Consider the following 21,069-nt stretch of genomic DNA (forward strand, 5'->3'; position numbering starts at 1 on the left):
TTTCTCCTATGGCTCTAAGCCTTGACCTACCACATTGGTCATTTCTGCTTCCTGCACAACTTAAAAAGCATCACCTGTGTCTTATAAATGTGCTGGAATCATCAATAACTAAGTCTAGCAAAATGTGACTCTCAACTCACTGCACCCCAGATCCGGCAGGAAGAACACTTGCACATAACAGATGTATGGAATACACCCAACTAGCTGTTGTATATTGAGTTCAAGTCTTATCTCATGCAGAGGTATCAGGGAAATGAGAGAGTTTAAACCTTTATTTAAAATAGAACAGATACAGAACTATAAAGGGAAGACAGTCTTTATGTGAGGAAAGGCTTATTTAATCAGTCTTTCCTCCATATACATGCATTCTTTAAAGGCAAGAATTAAAAAAAAAAAAAAAAGGCAAAAGAGCATTACCTTCCAGGTCAAGATGCAGAGAACTAATATTTACTCAGTGATGCTCTATGCTAGGCACTGCACTGAGAGTATTATAAACAATGGTAAGTATAACACCTGTTTTACAGATGGATAACCAGAGCTGCAAGGAGTAAAATGACTTGCTGGGGACAAGTGAGAGATGGGACTACAATTTAAGATTGCACCAATCAGACACTCAAGCTTACCCACTTTTCCTCATACCACACACTTCCTCCCTTTCTAATATAAAAAAAAAGAAAAAAATCTTACTAAGAAAGGCTAAATCCAACCCAGAATACCCCAATCATTGCAAAAGGCTGCCTATTGAATCCTGGAAACTTTCTGTTAAAGAGCAACATATTTACACACCAGAAGGTTTTAGCATATGCTCTATCTATATCGTCTCCAAGTACCTATCAGCGTAGTGCTTAGGAATCCTGACAAGGCTGACATCTTAATTGCCGACTCTTTTCTCAAGAGGTTATACATGCCTCAAATTATAGCTGGATATTCAAAACACTGGATTAAAGTTGAAATAAATAAGTGAAGTAAATAACTGTCACCAATATGGCTTTACTAGTTACAAAGCAAATCTAGCTCATGTTAAAAATTTTAGTGGCAAGTGAGAGGCACGTTGGATGTCAGAAAGCCAAGGTCAACAGCAAAGAGCAAGGCAGTACCCTCAAGCCAGAGGACAGAGGGAGGAACTGACAGCTGAGAAGGAAACTTGCCTTACATGGTTGCTATTACCTGCAGCAGCTACCCGCTGCCCTCGCTGGGTGTGGACAGCCAGGGCCAACATGTGAAATGGGGAAAACTTTGAACAATTGTTCTGGTCTCCCTTATTCATATTGCATGTATCAGCATTGGGGAAAAGGCACAATTTGGGGGGACCAACTGCACCTGGGTTCAAATCAGAGCCCTGCTATTTACCAACTACTTTGAGCCTCACTTCCCCATCTATAAATTGGAGGTAATCAAAACCAGCCTCACAGAGTCTTTGGAGAATCAAATGAGTTAAAATCATAGAGTGCATAACAGCCATGCAATAAATGGTGTTAATGTATGTTTCCTTCTACTGCACTGTTTGAAGTAATTATCAGCAGACTGGGTTATAGGCTCAAAAGACAAACCACAGTCAGCTCCATCAGGAAGTCTTTTTCTCTTTCATGAACCTAAGAAAGAATACATATGTATCCTATTTTCTTTCTGGCCTGAGACAGAGTCACTTTCTATTCCAATAACCTCCTGAGTTGGAAGCTACAGACTGAGCAGTGGGGGATACCCATTAAACTCCATCGTGAAGAAAGAAACCCATCATTGTAGCTTAGAGTAAACAGTATTTATCACACTGAAGCTCCTCCCCAGGTCTTCCCCCTGGGAGGAACTAGCAGACTAACTCCTATGGAGAGGCTCAGCAGGGGTCTGGAATTATGGAGACTTTTTTAGAGCTCTAACACATCATTTTATATATATTACACAAATTGTGTGTGCACACACATGTACACTTGTCTACACATTCATGTCACATGTAGTAACATCTATATACATTTATTTAGTGATAACACACAGATTAGATAGATAAACATACACCATTAAAGGCCAAAACAAGACTAACATTCTCAAATCCTGTCCATCTATTTCGATCCAATTTCTACAATATCACAAATGGATATGAGAGGGTGTGACATGTGAGCCAAGGAAGTATTCATCAGAATAAACTTTGACCATTTTGCAATGGGATTTTAAAGCATCATTCCCCAGCTCCATTACCAATTTCTTGCCTACTGTTTTATTACCATACTATTAGAATGTTTAAATCCTCATAATTTTCTGGGTTTTAGCCTCATTCTCCCAAAACCTACTACGGGAAAGATGGGCTTAGAGCATCACCAGCTGAGAAAAAGAAAGGAAAGGGCATCTGCATCCTGCTAGTGGTGACATTAACATGTATTTATAGCAGGAACTTTTGGGGAATGGAGCATTTTCATTTCATTTTCATAAAAACTCTATGAGGTGTATACTTGTTATTACTGACCTTTAGAAATGAGAAAGTTGAGGAATACAGTGGTCAAGCAACTTTTTCACAATTCCTAACTAGCAAGCAGTCTGTCAGACGCCAACCACTAGGTATCCTGCCCTCCAGAAAGAGATGGCTTGTGAGCAAGAACTATAACGTTAACCAAGTTAAGGTCACATCTTTCATCATAAAGATGAGAACTGCAGAGCAAGAATTTACCTTAGAATTCCAGGGTACTAATTTGAGTTTTAGAGATTCATTAAAGACATGTTCACATATGAAATCTTTTAGATGTAATCATGGATTTAGATGTGATATGTATAAATCCATTTAAAAAAATCACACAGGGGAATTCTATGAAAGTTAAAAAAAAAACCCACAGTGAAATAATATGACAGTGTCCCACAGCTTAGCATCTCCTCCACTACTTCAAAGGAGATTAATATATACTGATTGATCCCTTATCATATTCTGATCCACAGTTGTATACAATTTAAATATGAAGCACATCTATACTAGGACTGACCTCCTTAGCTGAAAATTCAAAGGCCCCAACATGACTCTTGCCTATCTTTTCAGCCATATTTACCACCTTTTGATTTTTGGTTTTCAGATCAAAAATATAACCTGAAACTGTGTCCAAATATGTTTTCTAAAAATTACCACATATGAAAATAATTAACAGTCTTACCATAGAAAATAAGCATGCGCTAAATTTTTACTTAAACTATACAAACTAAACATAATATAAAGAGCAGTAAAGGTCAAATATTTGCCCCCAAAATGGAGCTAAAGGACTAATAATATTAACACATAAGAAGCTTGTATAAATTGTTGAGAAAAATATGAATACTTTCATAAAATAATGCCCAAAGACGTGTAGAGACAATTTCCGAAAGAAGATGTTAAATAATAAACAAACAGATCACAATCATATGCCTAGGAGGAAATACCATGATATCAGACTTATTTTCTGAAATTCTAAACAGCTTTGTAGTTATTCTAGAAAACAGAAGCTCAATTGAAAAATTATATTTTCTCATGGACAGTAGCATTTTGTGAGAGCGTGGCATTGATAATATTTGGTTATGAATCATTTGGTCTGCTAAGCCAGGATTCTAAGCTCGTGGGTTCAAACTTGGTGTTAATGTATGTGACAACTATACATTAGTGAACAAATAGCTTGTCATTGTAAGATGATTTCTAATATATGGAAACTGCATACTTTTATAAATATTCTGAGTAAGTGATATTTTTCAATCTTCCCCATCACCCCTCCCCGCCCCCCTGAAGTCTCTGGCTCTCGTACATACTCTTACTTGCATTCCTACCACATTTTTTAAAGGGCCTACAATAACATTATTCTCCAGAACAGAAATCAAAGCAAACATGTCTTCCTTGAATATCAAGAAAAAGTGCTAAGGACTGATATTCCCAAATGAAAAATGGGAGTCTTTTCTTCCCACTGACCACACACCTTTAGGAAGGGGCTCATTTGAAGGAGCCGCGAGGAAAGCCCGTCTGAGCCGTCAGCTCTGGGGCTAAGTGAAATGACAGAGGATGAGCAGCACAGTGACATCTGAACCTGATGTAAGCCAGTCTCTCCACGTAAAGACCTTCGGGGCAGCATCGTGCCTGCACTGTGGCAGCTCTGATTTGTTCTGATCGTAGAATGAAAACAAACTTTGGCAAGCAACAGCCAACATCCAAGTATTTTTAGTCAGCCTCTTCGTAACCCATACCCTTAAATTGGGCAGGAGTCAGTTCTGACAGTTCTTAGAATTGTGTCATCGGGATTCAGACTCTGCTTGACACGATGCAGCGTTGTTCCTGATTACTCATATTCCAGGGTTCAAAAACAAAAGAATTCTATCAGAGAGGCTCATGCTCTCCTTCATCTCTTCTATTAAGTAAATCGAATGTTCTGGCAGCACACCTATCTGTAGATGTCAAGTCACATTTACAAACATCTAAATCAAAGGCTTGCCTAGACAGGAATTTGGTGTTCAAGGTTTAAAAAGTGACCTTGGTTTCTTTCAATGCTGCCATTCGATTCACATTCTATAAGAACACAAATTCAAATGGTAGGTAAAAACAACAAAACAGAGATATCAGACATAATAAATGGGTTTCCTTTTATTTTTATTGATGATCTTTTTAAACTCTGAACTCATCCAAGCTACCCCTTTAATTTATGTGCTATAAAGTCCTATCTCCTCAATCTCTAATATCTTGAATATTTTATTTGGGTGAAAGGATTCAATCTCAAAAATTCAGAAGGATTCTGTGTTGCCCCCTGAGGCCTCAGCCATCCCCTTGCTGACAAAGTGGTTTGGACCATTAAGTGACTGGAAGTGGAGGAGCTGGAGTGGGTACCAAGCAACGAGGGACCTCTTTAGAGTTCAGATCTCTGACTTCTGGTATGTTCTTTAAAACTGTGACAAGAAAGAAAGGAGGCAAACTGAGCTGATGGGCCAGTGAGTGTTCCAAAGCACCAAGGCGGTTGAGTTTACACCCAAACTGGATAGAGGCCAGAAGGGGCACTCCCAAGATCCCAAAACTATAAAGCAGAAGAAAACTTTCATTTTGAGTTTTAAAAAAAAAAGCACCAACTCCTCTTTTCACCCCCCATTTTATTCCCTCACCTAACTGAACTCCTAGTGGTGTTGAGGCCTTTGAGAAATCATTTCAATCTGGCAAAGCCAATGATTCATGTTTTCTGACATCATGGTACAAAGCCAAAACTTCAGTAAAGACAGTATTTAGACTACATATAAAACATTGATGCAGGGGCAGCCCGGGTGGTTTAGCGGTTTGGCGCCGCCTTCAGTGCAGGGCATGATCCTGGATACCCGAGATCGAGTCCCACATCGGGCTCCCTGCATGGAGCCTGCTTCTTCCCCTGCCCGTGTCTCTGCCACCCCCCCTCTCTCTGTGTGTGTGTCTCATGAATAAATAAATGAAATCTTAAAAAATAATAAAACATTGATACAGAAGGTAGTATAAGCACATTCTAGAAGCTGTTTAAATGGCTAGAGGCTGGGTAAAGGAAGTTGGTCTGTGCACAAATAGATAAGTAGAAGAGAACAATAAAGTCCTAAATCCACACATGAATGGTTTGTTTCATTTTTATGTAAGGTTCAAGAAAAACTAAAATATTTCAATGTTGAAATATGACAACATGTAGTTTTGTTCTTCATCAGAGTACTGATGAAATTCATGTTTCATTCATTCTAAAAATGGCATCAATTATTAACTATCTCAGAGTTAAAATTCTAAAACATGGTCAGATAATGCTTTTGAGCAAATACAGAATCCTAGGAATATAGTAGGAAGGGGAAAAATTTAAAGATACCCATTTTTGTTTTGATTCTGCCATTATTATTTCAGATAGCCTCTTAAGATTTTTATTTACCCAACATACAAAATGAGAGTTTTGGGTGAGACCTCAGGAAGTCCACCTTAGCTTTGAAATTATGAAGGCCTCTGTTCAACTAACTGGATTACTAACTAAATCTATGCTCTTGGTCCAATGATTCAACACATGATTCTATTTTTAATTTAGAAAATGAAGATAGTTATACTTCTGCCCCTCAAAATTATTGGAAAAGAAAACATACCTGAAAAATACAAAAGTTCTTTAAGAGGTAAGACATAATATACACGGGCAAGAAGGAATTAACAGTAGGATTCCAATGAACTTTGTTTTGGTTTATTACCAGTGACACAAATAATACTAACCAGAAACATTACAACACCCTGCAGAGTTGGTGATATGAGAAAAGCCTACCGAACCAATGTCAAAATCTCAAAAGACTACACTATCATTCTTGTGAGCAGTTCATAACAAAAAAAATCAGCATTACTCTATCATTTCACGAAACAAGAAAAAAATATCATTTAAGGGAGATGATCTGAGTATACCTATATTTCAAAGGATAAGGGTAACAATGTGTTAAAGAGGTAAAATAACTAAAAGTTCCATAGATAGGAGAAAGAATTATAAGTCAATTGTTATTGGTTTTAGCCATATGAAGTAGCTGGTGTTAGACAATTTTTGACATACCAAAATGGCAATTCTGCATAATTCACTCTAATAAAATCTTTACATATGAGTGCAAAAGTCACCTTAGAGAAAACAATAAGCCATAATAACATGAATGATATCATTTGACTTTTTTGGAATTCTTATTTCATCACTGAGCTAAAAAGCTTATCTCATAACAAACCTATGAGAGAAGTGCCATTTCTAACCTTTTTTTTTTTTAAAGATTTTATTTATTTAGTTGAGAAAGAAAAAGCACAAGCAGGGGGAGCAGCAGGCAGAGGGAGAGAAAGAAACAGGCTTCCTGCAGAGTAGAGAGCCAATGCAGGGTTTGATCCCAGGACCCTGGGATTATGAGCTGAGCTAAAAGTAGACACTTAACCTACTGAACCAACCAGGTGCCCAGATGCCATTACTAATCCATTTTCACATGAGGAAATTGAAGCATAGGGTGACACAGCATGGTATCCAAGAGCATGGAGCCGGGGCACCTGAGTGGCTTAGTGGTTGAGCGTCTGCCTTTGGCTCAGGTCGTGATTCCAGGGTCCTAGGATCGAGTTCCACGTTGGGCTCCCTGCAAGGAGTCTGCTTCTCCCTCTGCCTATGTCTCTCCCTCTCTCTCTCTGTGTCTCTTGTAAATGAATAGATAAAGCTTTAAAAAAAGAAAAAAGAGAGAGCATGGAGCCAACTAGGGTTGACATTCAAATGCAGCCTGTCTTAACCCTTTCTTTAGTCTGGCTGTTGCAAAGAACAAATACTTCCCAGACTCAGAGCTGAAAGACAGTGGCTGTTAAGCATATGCAAAATGAGGCCTGGGAACTCCAGGGAGATGGGAAGGTAAGAGGGAGAGAGTTATAGCATTTATGCATTGCTGTATAGAGGAAAGAGAAAAGGCAGCCTTCGAGGCCCACTAAAAAGAACACCCCTCAAGATCAGATGGAGGCATTAGGTTATCACAGCTAGAAGATTTTCACTATTACAATCATCAAAATGGCTCTCCTAATTCCAGATTGAGAAGCATTTGATCATAATTAAACTTCCATTTGGGCTTTTCAAACAGAGAATGGACTAAAGAACCAAGCCAAGCATTTGGTTTTCATGGCATTGTAAATGGAGAATATGATGCCACATCAGTCTCTAGGGGCAGGGTCACTCTTGGATGCCATAAACTCAAACCTCCAACTGCATAGCTAAGGACCAGATGTGGAACACAGCTAATACCCCAAGGTACCATTCTACCATGAGCACGTGTCCAGGCTACCAGGTGACCCCACGAGGCAAAAACCAATAAAGCTTTCAAAATGTTCTCTAATTTAAATTTTAAAAGGTTAAAAAATAGCATCTTATATAAATAATTCATTAAAGTTCATGTTTATAATTATAACAAAGAAGGGAAGCCAAAATATATACATATATATATATATTGAGTTTGGTGTTAATCTTCTTTACCTTTCTGGAGCTTCCAGAATAGCAGGATCCATAGTCACTCTAGAAACAAAGAAACAAATTTTAGCAGACTTGAAAGAATTTCATCTTTACCATGACAACAGTTTATAAATGACGATTATTAATGGACTTAAAAACACAAGAAGTGCCCTAAAAGGGCCACAAAGTAAAACAAAGGAAATGTGATGGGGCATAGAGAAAAAAAGAGCATGTGGGAAATGTTCATATAAGCAATGCCATAAAGAAAAGCACAAGTCAAAGGCATCAAAAATCTGAATGGAGTTTTTAAAAACAAAGTCGTGTCAAATATAAAAAAAAGTGTGAACCTGAACCTGAAAGGAATATGCCCATGAGATACAATTTCAATGGGGTAACAAAAATGCTGCAAAACCAGTCTTTTCTGTGTGAAAACGTTGGCACAGTAAAACACTTTCTCATACCATTTACCTTCACAGCAATTATGAGAAACCAATTTTGTCTCTGAAACTTCATTATCCCAAAAATTGTTTACCAAGGACCAGAATAACAAGATAAGTAAAAGCCAAAAGCCAGATTATGCGAGATGACCTGGTTCCTATGAGACTATTCCCGCCTCAAAGGAGAAAACTATGGAGTCTGAGTGCAGGCACTCTAAGACGAAGGACAGGCTGACTTTCTGCTTTTACAAAATGCTAACTTTATTCTGTCAGGAAAAAATGCATTTAGCTCATTTCCTGTTAGGATATAGTAACATGTGCAAGATGCAAATTATTCCAACCAGTATCAAAGATTAAATATAGAGAATGTGAAGAAAGGAACATTGCACTTTATACTGTTAGCTGCAGTGATGCTTGCATTACTTAACTCTTCCAAAAACTACACAAAATGGATGTCACAAGAGTTATTTAGTCTTAACCAATTTTTTTAAAATCCCCATCAAATCATAAAGGATTAAATCTGAATTCTGATGTTCCTATCTGAGTTTCCCATAAAGGAAAAGAGGAAATTCACATTTCTAAAACCTAACTTTACTCCCAGCCATATTTTCTTATTTAATCTGTACAATAACTTCCAAAAGAGTAACTTAAGTAACTTTTTTTTGTCATAAAAGCAATTATGCGTTTATTGTAGAAAATTTGCAAAACATAGGAAATAAGAATCAACCATGATCACACCACTTAGAACAGAATTTATATCAATCTGTAGTTCCCTTTCACACAGACACACACATACAGAGCCTTTTAAACAAGATTAAGATTATACCACAAATAGAGTATATCTTGCCTTTTTCCCTTAAAAATGAATCATTTTTACATATAACAGTCTTCAAAAATTCAGTTTTAATGGTTACATCTTAATCTTCATATTCACATGACACTTTTTGTTCAAGCATTTCCTAATATTTCTTATTTAAGTTGTGCTCTTTTTTCTATTTATCTAGTACATCTAACATTGCAATAATATCCTTGTACAAAAATCGTGACATTGTATCTGTTAATTTCCTTAAGTGAAATTCATCAAAATGGAATTTCTGAAGAAAAGGCATTAACTTCTTCCGTGGCACTTGTCTACAGTTTGCCCACCAAAAGAGCAAAACTCTATACTGGCGCACTTCACTTTATTGCACCTTGCAGATACTGCAGGTTTTTTACAAATTCAAGATTTGTGGCAACCTGCCTTGAGCAAGTATTGGCACCATTTTCCAAAAGCGTTTGGCCATTGTGTAACACAATATCACATTTTATAATTCTCACAATGTTTCAAACTTTTTCATTATGATTATATTTGTCATACTGATCTATGATCAGTAATTCTGGGGCACTACGGACCCTGCCCAATATAACACAGTAACTTAATCAAGAAATGTTGTGTGTGTTGTGACTGCTCCATGAACCAGCCTCCCCTGCTCTCCTAAGGCCTCCATCTCTCTCCCTCTCCTCAAGCCTCCTTATCCCCTAAATTACAACAATATTGATATTAGGCCAAATAATAACCTTAAAAAGGTCCCTAGTGTTCAAATGAAAGGAAGAGTCACACATCTCTCACTGTAAATGAGAAATGACAGAGCTTAGTGAGGGAGGCATGTCAAAAGCTGGAACAGACCAAAAACTAGGCCTCCTGTACCAGTTAGCCACGTTGTGAACACAAAGGAAAAGCTTTTTTTTTAATTTTAAAAAATATATCTTTTAAAGACTTTATTTATTCATGAGAGACACACAGAGAGAGAAAGGCAGAGACACCAGCAGAGAGAAGCAGGCTCCACACAGGGAGCCCAATGTGGGACTCAATCCCCAGACTCCAGGATCATGCCGGGAGTCAAGGGCAGATGCTCAACCACTGAGCCACCCAGGGTTCCCAGGAAACATTCTTGAACAAAATTTAAAGTAGTGCTCCAGTGAACACATGAATGATAAGAAACTGGAACAGCCCTACACCTGATTTGGAGAAAGTCTGAGTGGTCTGGATAGAAGATCAAACCAGTCAAAACATCCCCTTAAGACAAACCCTAATCCTGACTCTCTTTAATTCTAGGAAGGCCAAGAGAGCGGAGGAAGCTGCAGAATAAAAGTCTGAAACTAGCAGAGATTGGCCCATGAGGTTAAAACAAAGAAGTCGTCTCTATGGGGACGCCTGGGTGTTTCAGTGGTTGAGCGTCTCCCTTTGGCTCAGGATCAAGTCCCACATTGGGCTACCTGCATGGAGCCTGCTTCTCCTCCCTCTGCCTATGTCTCTGCCTCCCTCTCAGTGTCTCTCATGAATAAATAAATAAAATATAAAAGAAAGAAGAAAGAAGAAAGAAGAAAGAGGAAAGAGGAAAGAGGAAAGAAGAAAGAAGAAGAAAGAAGAAGAAGAAGAAGAAGAAGAAGAAGAAGAAGAAGAAGAAGAAGAAGAAGAAGAAGTCTTTTCTACAACATCAAAATACAGGGGGAAGCAGCAGGTGCTGACATGGAAGCCACAGCAAGTTCTCCAGATCTTGATAAGATAATTCATGAGGTGTTTACACTAAACAACAGGTTTTTGTTGTAGACAAACAGCCTTCTAGAGGAAGAAGATGCCATTTAGGACATCCATAGCTACACAGAAGGCAACACTTGGCTTCAAAGCTTCCGAGAACAGGCTGACTCTCTAGACACATCTGGTGACTTTAAGTTGAAACCAGTGCTCAGGCCATTCTGAAAATCCCAGGACCCTGAAGAATTATGCTAAATCTTCCCTGCCTGTGCTCTTTTAGTGGAACAACAAAGCCTAGATGACAGCATATTTGTTTACAACATGATTTACTGAATAGTTTAAGCCCATTGCCGAGATCTACTGCTCTGAAAAAAAGATTCCTTCCAAATATTACTGCTCATTGACAATGTACCTGGTCACCCAAGAGCTCAGATGGCGGTGTATAATGAGATTAATGTTGTTTTCAAGCCCCACTAATACAACATCCACTCTGCAGTCCATGGATCAAGGAGTGATTCTGATTTTCTTTTTTAAGATTTTATTTATTTGAAAGAGAGAGAGTACATGCAAGCATGAGCAGGGAGAAGGGGGCATGGCGGAGGGAGTGCAAAGGGACAAGCAGGCTCCCCACTGAGCAGGGAACCCAATGAGGAACTTGATCCCAGGACCCTGAGATCATGACCTGAGCCAAAGTTAGATATTTGACCAACTGAACAACCCCAGTAATTCTGATTTTCAAGTCTTATTATTTAAGAAATATATATTTTTTAAGGCTATAGCTGTCACAGATAGGGATTCCTCTGATGGTTCTGGGCAAAATCAGTGCAAAACCTTCTGGAAAGCATTCACCACTCCCAATGCCATTCAGAGTATTCATAATCCATGGGAAGAGATCAAAAGCTAAGTAAACATCCACAGGAGTTTGGCAGAAGTAGATTCCAACTCTCATGGATGACTCTGAAGGGTTCAAAGCTTCTTCTTCTTCCTACTTCTGAGGAAGTAACTGCAGGTGTGGTGGAAATAGCAAGAGAATTAGAATTAGAAGTGGAGCCTGGAGATGGGACTGCATGGCTGCAACCTTGTGACAAAACTTGAATAGATGAGGAGTTGCCTCTTATGGATGAGCAAAGAAAAGTGGTTTCTTGAGATAGAGCCTACTCCTGGAGATGCTATGAAGATGGATGAAATGACAACACAGGACTTAGAATATCACATGAATCTAATTGATATAGCAGGGGCAGCATCTGAGAGGACTGACCCCAATTCTGAAAGAAGGTCTACTATGGGTAAAATGCTATCAAACAGCATCACTGCTACAGAGAAATCGTTCATGAAAGGAAGAGTCAATCGATGCAGCAAACTTCATTGTTGTCTTATTTTAAGAAATCACCACACCCACCTCAACCTTCAGCTACCACCATCCCGATCAGCAGCTACAACAATGAGGCAGGGCCCTCCAAAAGCAAAAATGTTCATGACTCACTGAGAGCTCAGGTGATGGTTAGCATTTTTTAGCAATAAAGTAATTTTCAATTAAACTATGTATATTTTTTTTATTTTTTATTTTTTTTTAATGATAATCACAGAGAGAGAGAGAGGCAGAGATACAGTCAGAGGGAGAAGCAGGCTCCATGCACCGGGAGCCCCACGTGGGATTCGATCCCGGGTCTCCAGGATTGCGTCCTGGGCCAAAGGCAGGCGCCAAACCACTGCGCCACCCAGGGATCCCAAACTATGTATATTTTTTAAAGATAATGCTACTGTGCTGCACCTAACAGACTACAGTATAGGGTACACTTAACTTTTATACGCCCTGGGAAAGCAAAAAATTCATAAATTTGTTTTATGGCAATATTCACTTTATTGTGGCGACCTGAAACCAAACCTACAGTATTTCTGAGATGCGCCTTAGGTTGCCCACCAAAAAGACAATTAGCAGTGCATCTCAGTTCCTATTTCTCAAATCTCTCACAAATGTATCTTAACAATTTCATTAAATACTCTTTTACTTCACAGTGAAAGTGGTGTCTACTTTTAGTTATTTTTTTCTTGTCAGTACTTCTGAGCAATTTTAAAAATTTATGGTAATTCTCCTATTTATTGCCTTTGACCGTTTTTACTTAGGAAATCTGTGGGTTTTTATTGATTTGTAAGAGCTCTTTGTACAATAAAGATATTAATCATTTGTGTATCTTAGTTGTATATTTTCAGTTGCCTTCATCTTATTTGCATTCAGGTTTGGTTCTGGATGCACAGAAGCTTAAATTTTATGCAAACTTATCAATCATTTCTTCTGTGGTTTCTTCCATGGTTCGTATACTTAGAAAGTTCTTCCCTAGTCCAGCTGCAATTAAATAGCTATTTCTATTTCTTTTACTTGCCCTCCAACTGCTGCTACCAACTTTTACCCTTGGCCCTTTTTATCGACCTGTGTAGAATTTCTTAGGTATGGTGTGAAGTAAGTACTTAATGTTATTTCTGACAATCCCCTACCTCAGCTTTGCCTCCAACATCATTGGTAAAATCACTCATTCATCATCTGTGTAAAATTCACTTTGAGAGCAATTGCTTTGAGGTACAATCTTTGCCCTAGTGTCAGCTTTGGCACTCAGGTAAGTTTTGTTTTGTTTTGTTTTTTAATTTCTCTAAACCTTAGTTTCCTTATTCATAAAACAGGCATCATAACACCCATGTTACAGTTTTGTGGTAAGAATCAAACTAGATAATTTACAGGAAGTACTTAGTTCAGTGCCTACCATAGCACATATGCTCAGCAAATCAGCGGCTGGACACCAGATTCAGGGCTATTTGTCTTCCTCTTACCATCTGTCAGCTCTTGTGCTCACAGGATAAATTTGATAGTACACATAATACTTGGTAGGAAAAGTATCTCTAACTACTTTATCAAAATCGCCTTGATTGTTCCCACCTGTTTGTTTTTACATAGGCCCAATTCACTTTTCATTTCAGTTATTCTTAGAATGGTCTTTTCTTTCCAAACTCATCTCTCTCTTACTTGCTTTTTGGCACATGCTATTACATAGGCCAGAACTTCCAAAATGATGTTTAAAAGTAATGGTGAACAGGGGCATCTGGGTGGCTCAGTGGCTGAACATCTGCCTTTGGCTCAGGTCTTGGTCCTTGGGCCCTGGGATCAAGTCCCATGCCAGGCTCCCCAGGGGGAGCCTCCTCTGCCTATGTCTCTGCCTCTCTCTCTGTGTCTCTCATGAATAAATAAATAAAATCTTTTTTAAAAAATAAAAGTAATGATGAACATAGATATCCTTGCCTTTAACTGCTTAAAATATTAAATATTCTAGAGTCTCGACATTGAGTTTGATGTTGGCTATAGGTTTAAATGAGGTAGTCTTTATAATACTGAAATCTTGATAATACTGTTCTTTGACATTATTTTTATTTCCATCCCATTGAGGAAAAGGAATTTTAAAGAGGTAACATGAGCTACCCAAAGTCATATAGCCAGTACATGGGGCCTGAATGCATGCCCGAGTTGTCTGGTTACATTTTCCTTTTCCATTGCAACAATGCTACCACTCTATAATATAGTCAGTCTTCAGCCATTTGTTTTTTGTGGGTTTTTTTTTAAGATTTTATTTATGTGAAAGAGAGAGAGAGCAGTAGCTGGGGGGAGGGACATACAGAGAGGGAGAAGCAGGCTCCCCACAGGGCAGAGAGCCCAATGTGGGACTCAATCCCAGGACCCTGGGATCATGACCTGGGCTGAAGGCAGACGCTTAACCAACTGAGCCACCAAGGCACACCCCAATCATTTGTTTTGTTCCAAGTTTAGCCATAAAAATTCATTTAGATCTTATAAAACATCTTCTTACAAAAGCAAAGTAAGAAAGAAAGAATAGCTAATTTCTCAGCTGATCTGAAGAAATGTACATCATCAATTATTACTGTAGAAATACTTCAATATTCATCAGTGTTTGTCTGAGAAAGAGAATTTAGTAGGAGATACCAGAGACATGGTTGTGACTCCTCCCCAGTTATGCCCTATGTGGAGAGAACAAAGAACTTCCATTGCTTTCAGTCACTGAGGGTAGAAAAGGGCAGGACTTTGAAGTAAAATAGAAACTCTTGAAGAAAGAAGATTGGGAGTTAGCAGATCAGATGGTGGTGGTGATAGAAAGCAGGGCAAAAGGACAGAGCCGGAGTAGAAGGTTTAAGTGGTACCTCCTGACCTCTTCCTCTTCCTTATATCCATGAGGGCTGAATGAGCCTGTCAGAGCAAATGCCAAATAGAAAGGAGATTCGACTCACCTGCTTTTCTTTTCAGCCAGACTCTGAAGTTTTCCCTCCCTCTGACCCATGGCATTTCAGAAAGGCAAGTCTTCCATTGGCCTGATGCCAAATAAATATATGTCTTTCTGCTCTAGGATAGTTTAACTTTGGCAATTGCTGGAAAATTGACAGGAAATTTTAAAGTGAAGATAAGGAGAAAGTTGCAGTTTCAAAAAATCTCAAAGTTGACCTTAGTTTTTCCTAGAAGGCAATGATCCAGACCACACTCTATCTCTGCAGTAGTTCTACCCTCTTCTATGAGAGCTCCTTCATGGGCCATATTTCTCCTTTTCCTAACAGGAATCCCAGATGCTCTCTGTACTTGGAAACCTCTCTGTACTTGGAAACATACTGATCATCTTTCCCTATTACCACCCCACAAGAGGTCTGAGAATCTTGCTAAGGCCTCATCTGCCAAACAAAGGCTTAACAAAACCTATCCACACCTTTTGGCACATAGTAACAATTGTATAAGGATTAACTCTTATTATTTTAAGTAGGCTCCACATTCAGCATGGAGCCAATTGCAGGGCTTGAACTCATGACCTGTATGCTTCACAAGAACCTCTGCTCACCTTTAATCCAGCCCCCAACCCAAGCTTCTCCCCTCTGTTCTCATTCTACCAACCAGGTCAAAATCATACACTGTGAGGAAAAGTGATAAAATTAGAATAACTTACATTAAATTAAATTAAATTAAATTAAATTAAATTAATAATGGTTTAAATGTAATAGATCTAAATTTGTAGAATAGAGAATAAATAGAAAATATCCCTTCTGCTTTTCTCTTCACATAGCCCAAGGCATGTATCCACAGTTCCATACAGAAATAAAAACATTTAGTTCTTGACATTGTCTTGTCTTGACATTAACAAAAATAGCACGATCATATACATGTCCAGAAATTTTACCCAGTCTATTACTGAGCCTACAAAACAATCCTGTGAGAACATCAGGGTAGAGATTATCATTCTTGTTTTGTAAAAGAGGAACCTAATGAGCAAAGAAACAAGTGAATTACCCCGAGTTATATTTTCATAAGTGGCAGCAACAAGACTCAAACCCAGGACTTCTGTTGTCAAATCCAAAATTCCCCTTCTTCCTGAAACTGACTCCTACAGTCTCTAGAACCATTGGTTACTAACTTTTATCATTTCTATTAAGGCCACAGAGGCCATCATGATTCATTTCCCAGCAACCGTTCTCCGACAGACTATTCTGAAGTTCATGGTAAACACTTTGAGACTGTCCTACACAACTTTTATTTGTTCCTTGACTCAATAACCAGGAAAATATACATCAAATCATATCTGAGTTTATAAAGGCAGGATTGGAGGTTATTACATTGCTACAAATGCTAAAAAAATTATTTACAATAACTATATATAATCTTATACATAGTTTTTTAAAAAAATAATGACTCTTTTTCCAAGGAGATCTTGAATTTCTGACTTTTCCATGTCTAACATATTTCTTATGTATACAACCAATTAGTCAGTATCTGCAATAATTAGTCCATCCATCATTTAAACTACATATCCAGGGATACTGGGATGACTCAGATAAATGTCTGAGTTTTGATCTCAGCTCAGGTCTTGATCTCAGGGTGGTAAGTTCAAGCCACATATTGGGCTCCATACTGGTGTGGAGACTACTTAAAAAAAAATAAACAAACAAAAATAAACAAATAAATAAAAAAATAAAATGCACACCCATCATTATGGTTGTGTGCAAATCAAGTTTTGCTATGCTAGTACCATTAATACAAAATAATAAGAGCTAATCCTTACATAATTCTTACTATGTGCCAGGTATGGTTCTAAACGCTTTACAAGTATCATCTCATTTTGCCCTCACCTGTGAGATAGGTGCTTTTACTATCTTCATTTTACTAAGGAAACTGAGTAAGAGACAAAGTAAGAAATTAAGTAAGTAAATAACAGAGCTTACATTTGACCCCAGATTGTGTGGCTCTATAATCCACAGAATTTCAGTAACTTGTAGTTTCCAAAAGATTTTCATTTGATGCCAAGAATTCAATTTGAATTCAAAACTCATGTATGTGGACTGCTAGAATTAAGTTCAACATCTTGAAAACAAGCCTGTTCAGAGACCACTGTGTTGTTGTATTTAGTTCCTCCTGGCAGTAGCCCTTTTGTATTTAGCAACAATGCTAATCACCCAGATCACTTATTGTCTTAAAGTGATGATTTTTAAAAATGAGTACAAAGAAAGAAAATGGATACTTTCTCCAATAAATATAAATAAAACAGTCATTAACCTTTTAGAGCTAGAGGGCATCTAATACATACACCCAAACATAAAACACATTTAATCCACTAAACATGAGGTAGGAGGATTTATTATCACTCTCATTTTCCTGATGAAGAATCTGACACTCAGATTAAATTACCCAATGTTCTACAGCTTATAAAGTAGCAAAGATAACATTCAAACCCAATTCTGTCTTCAGAGCCCAACACTTAGCCATTCTATCAAACTTCCCTCCATCTAGTCTACTGTAATAATACAGCTTGATTTAGAAAAAAAGCAATTTGAGCAAATATTTCTCCACTTCAACTATGCAAGGCAACACAATGCAGTGTGTTCACTTACATTCACAAATGCACCTGCCAATATATTCAAAAGAAGTGCCTACTGGATTGTAGTACTTTAAAGACCTTTAGGGGAGAGGGGTTAGAAGAGTAAGACATTTCTTTTAAATAATACTATTTCCCTTACTCATTAAGATAATTAAAATTCTAGATTGTTTTGTCCCGAATCAGACATTTCCTGCAAGAAATAAGTATAGGTCTCCAAATACATTATTTCAAATAAACTTGAATAAATAAACTTAAGTGCTCATCATTCATCAGACTCTTGCATTAGAGAACAGTGCAACAATTTACCACTGACAAACCAGCATTCCAGACCTTCCTGGGAGTCGTGTGATTCAGGGAAGGTTTGAGAAGCCTAATGTCAACCAACTTGCTAGAAAAATCTTAATTCACTTGTTGAACTTAGACCAACTAATGTGTTTATCCTAAACTACTGGAAAATTCCAAGTGGCACAATTATCCTTAGCAACCTGTAGCAATTTAAAAAATATTTTTTAGTATCATCTATTCCTTCTTTTTCCACAATGATATTCAAGCAATATATGACTCTGTAAGGAGCAAAGATAAGTATTACTGCTATGGAGTTAATGAATTTGATCCATTCACTCAGCTGATCATATAGTAACAATTCAAAGTGAGATTTTTAAAAATTTTATTTAAATTCAATTTGCCAACATATAGTGTAACACTCAGTGCTCATCTCTCATCATGTGCCCTCCTTAATGCCCATCACCCAGTTACCCCATCCCCCTACCACCTCCCCTTCTGCAACCCTTTGTTTCCCAGAGTTAGGAATCTCTCATGGTTTGTGTTCCTCTCTAATTTTTCACCACTCATTTCCCCCCTCCCTTATAGTTCTTTTCACTGTTTCTTATATTCCACATATGAGTGAAACAATATGATAATTATCTTTCTCTAGTGGATTCCAGTTCCATCCATATCAATGTAAATGGTATTCATTCAAAGTGAGATTTTTAACACAGACAAGAGCTATGTTTGATCACTGGGCTAGAATAACAATGCAAGATCACAGTGAACTGCAGCTAAAGGTGGCAATGCCTATCCTACTAATAGTAATCCATTAAACAGTGGTAAAAAGTGCAAGTTCTAAAGGAGGCAAGCCTGAAACATAGCCTCAGCTTCCTCATCTATAATGTAACAATAATTAGGTTGCTACCCAAACATTGTAAGAATTGGGGTAATATACAGAGAGAGTACTTAGCACATAGTAAGTGCTCAATTAATTTTAGCTACTGCAGACAGATACCATTTAGGTCTTCTGTTTCACAGACCTGTTAGGGAAATTAGTGAGTTGAAAGTTAGTTTTTTAAGTCCCTTCTGAGGGAGAAAATGAGAACAAGGAGTATTCCTGTATTGTTCACCACTATATCTGCAACACCTGACATAGTATCTAATAAGTACATGTTTATGGAGTGTACTCTGAATCATTATATATATTCATTATAAGAATGAATCTATTAAAAGAGCTCTCTCAGTATAAGGGATGTCAAGGGAAAAGAGAGGGTTAAAGATGGAAAAGAGAAGTTAAATGAATCCTATATAGTTATTCTTCACCCTGGGAAAAAGACCCAATCAGATACTTTAGGTTAGATTCCCCAAATCACTGATTTATCCATAGTGCCAAGTGCTGCACACCGACCACAGAACTCAGTGTTAGTGTTTATGTACTCATGTGAATTCAGCTCTTTAAAAACACAACTAAATCCTCAAAAGGAGCTCCCTAACCAGCCATCCAAGATGGACCCCAGGGGGCATATTATCTATAACATTCATTTGGCACCTAAGCAAGTGGAGAAGCCGCCATTTTAAGGAGTTTGTTCTTATGACATTAAATGTTTGTTGGATCTTCTCCAAAAGACAGGAATTAAATTCTGCACAACTAAATTCTGCACATATTCTGTACCTTCCAGGTTTTCAGGCATTAACTTGGCCTCTACAGGGAACATGAAGAGGCACAATCCTTACTCTGAAGGAGCTTCCTATCTAATAAAGAGAATAAGACAGGTACAAAAATAACTTCAATGCAAGGCAGATCATAGCAAGTGTCATGGAGATATACAAGGAAAGAGATCCAAAGAGGAATCAAATAAATCTATTTTAAGCAATTAAGGCTTTATGATAGTGGGGCACACGAATGAGACCACAAAGATTTTGAATGGGCAAGGGCACTGCAGGTTGAGAAGACAGCAGGGGTAAAGACCAGTTAGGAAAACGTGGGGTGATTATATAATCTGGGACCACTTTGATATTTTACTGGTTTATGGGACTGAAAAAAAAAGAGTATTTATAATCAAGATGACCTGTAAACTCTGAACATAGGAACAAATAAAACACAGAGGCTGTGGAGAAGAAAATGACATGGCTAAGACTGTTCATTAGATTTACCTGGCAAGCGAATGTTAGGTGGAACGGAGAGGGAAAGAGAAAAAGGAGCTCTGCAGTAAAGGGTTAACCTTACTTAGAAAGTGGTCTAGGGGATTCCTGGGTGGCTCAGCGGTTTAGCGCCTGCCTTTGGCCCAGGGTGCAATCCTGGAGTCCCGGGATCGAGACCCACGTTGGGCTCCCGGCATGGAGCCTGCTTCTCCCTCTGCCTGTGTGTCTGCCTCTCTCTCTCTCTCTATCACAAATAAATAAATAAATCTTTAAAAAAAGAGAAAGCGGTCTAGCCTTTGCCCTTGATCCTGGGAACTGGCCTTGAAACCCTTGGAACAGTCTGCCCCCTAAGTGTCTTTGTTGACATTGGGATCAACACATGCTATACGAATGATGCCATCTGTGGTGGATACTTGTGGTCATGCACTATCTGCTCCATCTAGGGAGAGACTGGAGACAATGGTAAAGCCCAGAAGCAGTCAGCAACGTCTGTGTGACCAATCAAGTTTATGACTGAGTCTCAGCGCAAACTCCAGACACCAACACTCAGTGAGTTCTCTGGCTGGCAGTGCTGTGTGTGTTCTCGCACACTGCTCCTGGGAGAAGTACCTGTGGCCCCATGATGGGGCTGGGGGAGGACAGCAGAGCCCAGCCCCTGGAATTCTCCCAGGCCCTGGGCTGAGCATGTCTTCCCTCGGCTGATTTGAATCTGCATCCCATCACAGTAACAATTACAACTGTGCATGCAACAGCTTTCAGGGTCCTGGGAGTCTCTCAAATGGCTTATCAAACCTGAGGGTGACCTTGGGAACCCATACTTGCAGTTGTGCCTCAGAAATGAAGGTTGTCTTGAGACATCCAAATCAAAAACAACCGATAAGAAAACCCTC

General features: G+C 38.4%; 1 protein-coding gene across 2 annotated transcripts in view; it reads right to left on the reverse strand.

The window, feature by feature from the left end:
• Nucleotides 1–21,069, reverse strand: part of ANK3 (ankyrin 3) — a 661,480-nt gene that overhangs the window by 538,628 nt on the left and 101,783 nt on the right. For both annotated transcript variants that reach the window (XM_072756074.1, XM_072756072.1), the window contains exon 2: nucleotides 7,932–7,970. In XM_072756074.1, coding sequence (XP_072612175.1) covers nucleotides 7,932–7,970 — 39 coding nt within the window. The remainder of the gene's footprint in view (nucleotides 1–7,931; nucleotides 7,971–21,069) is intronic.

Source organism: Vulpes vulpes, chromosome 4 (assembly GCF_048418805.1).
Source record: "Vulpes vulpes isolate BD-2025 chromosome 4, VulVul3, whole genome shotgun sequence".
In the NCBI taxonomy this organism is placed as follows: domain Eukaryota; kingdom Metazoa; phylum Chordata; class Mammalia; order Carnivora; family Canidae; genus Vulpes; species Vulpes vulpes.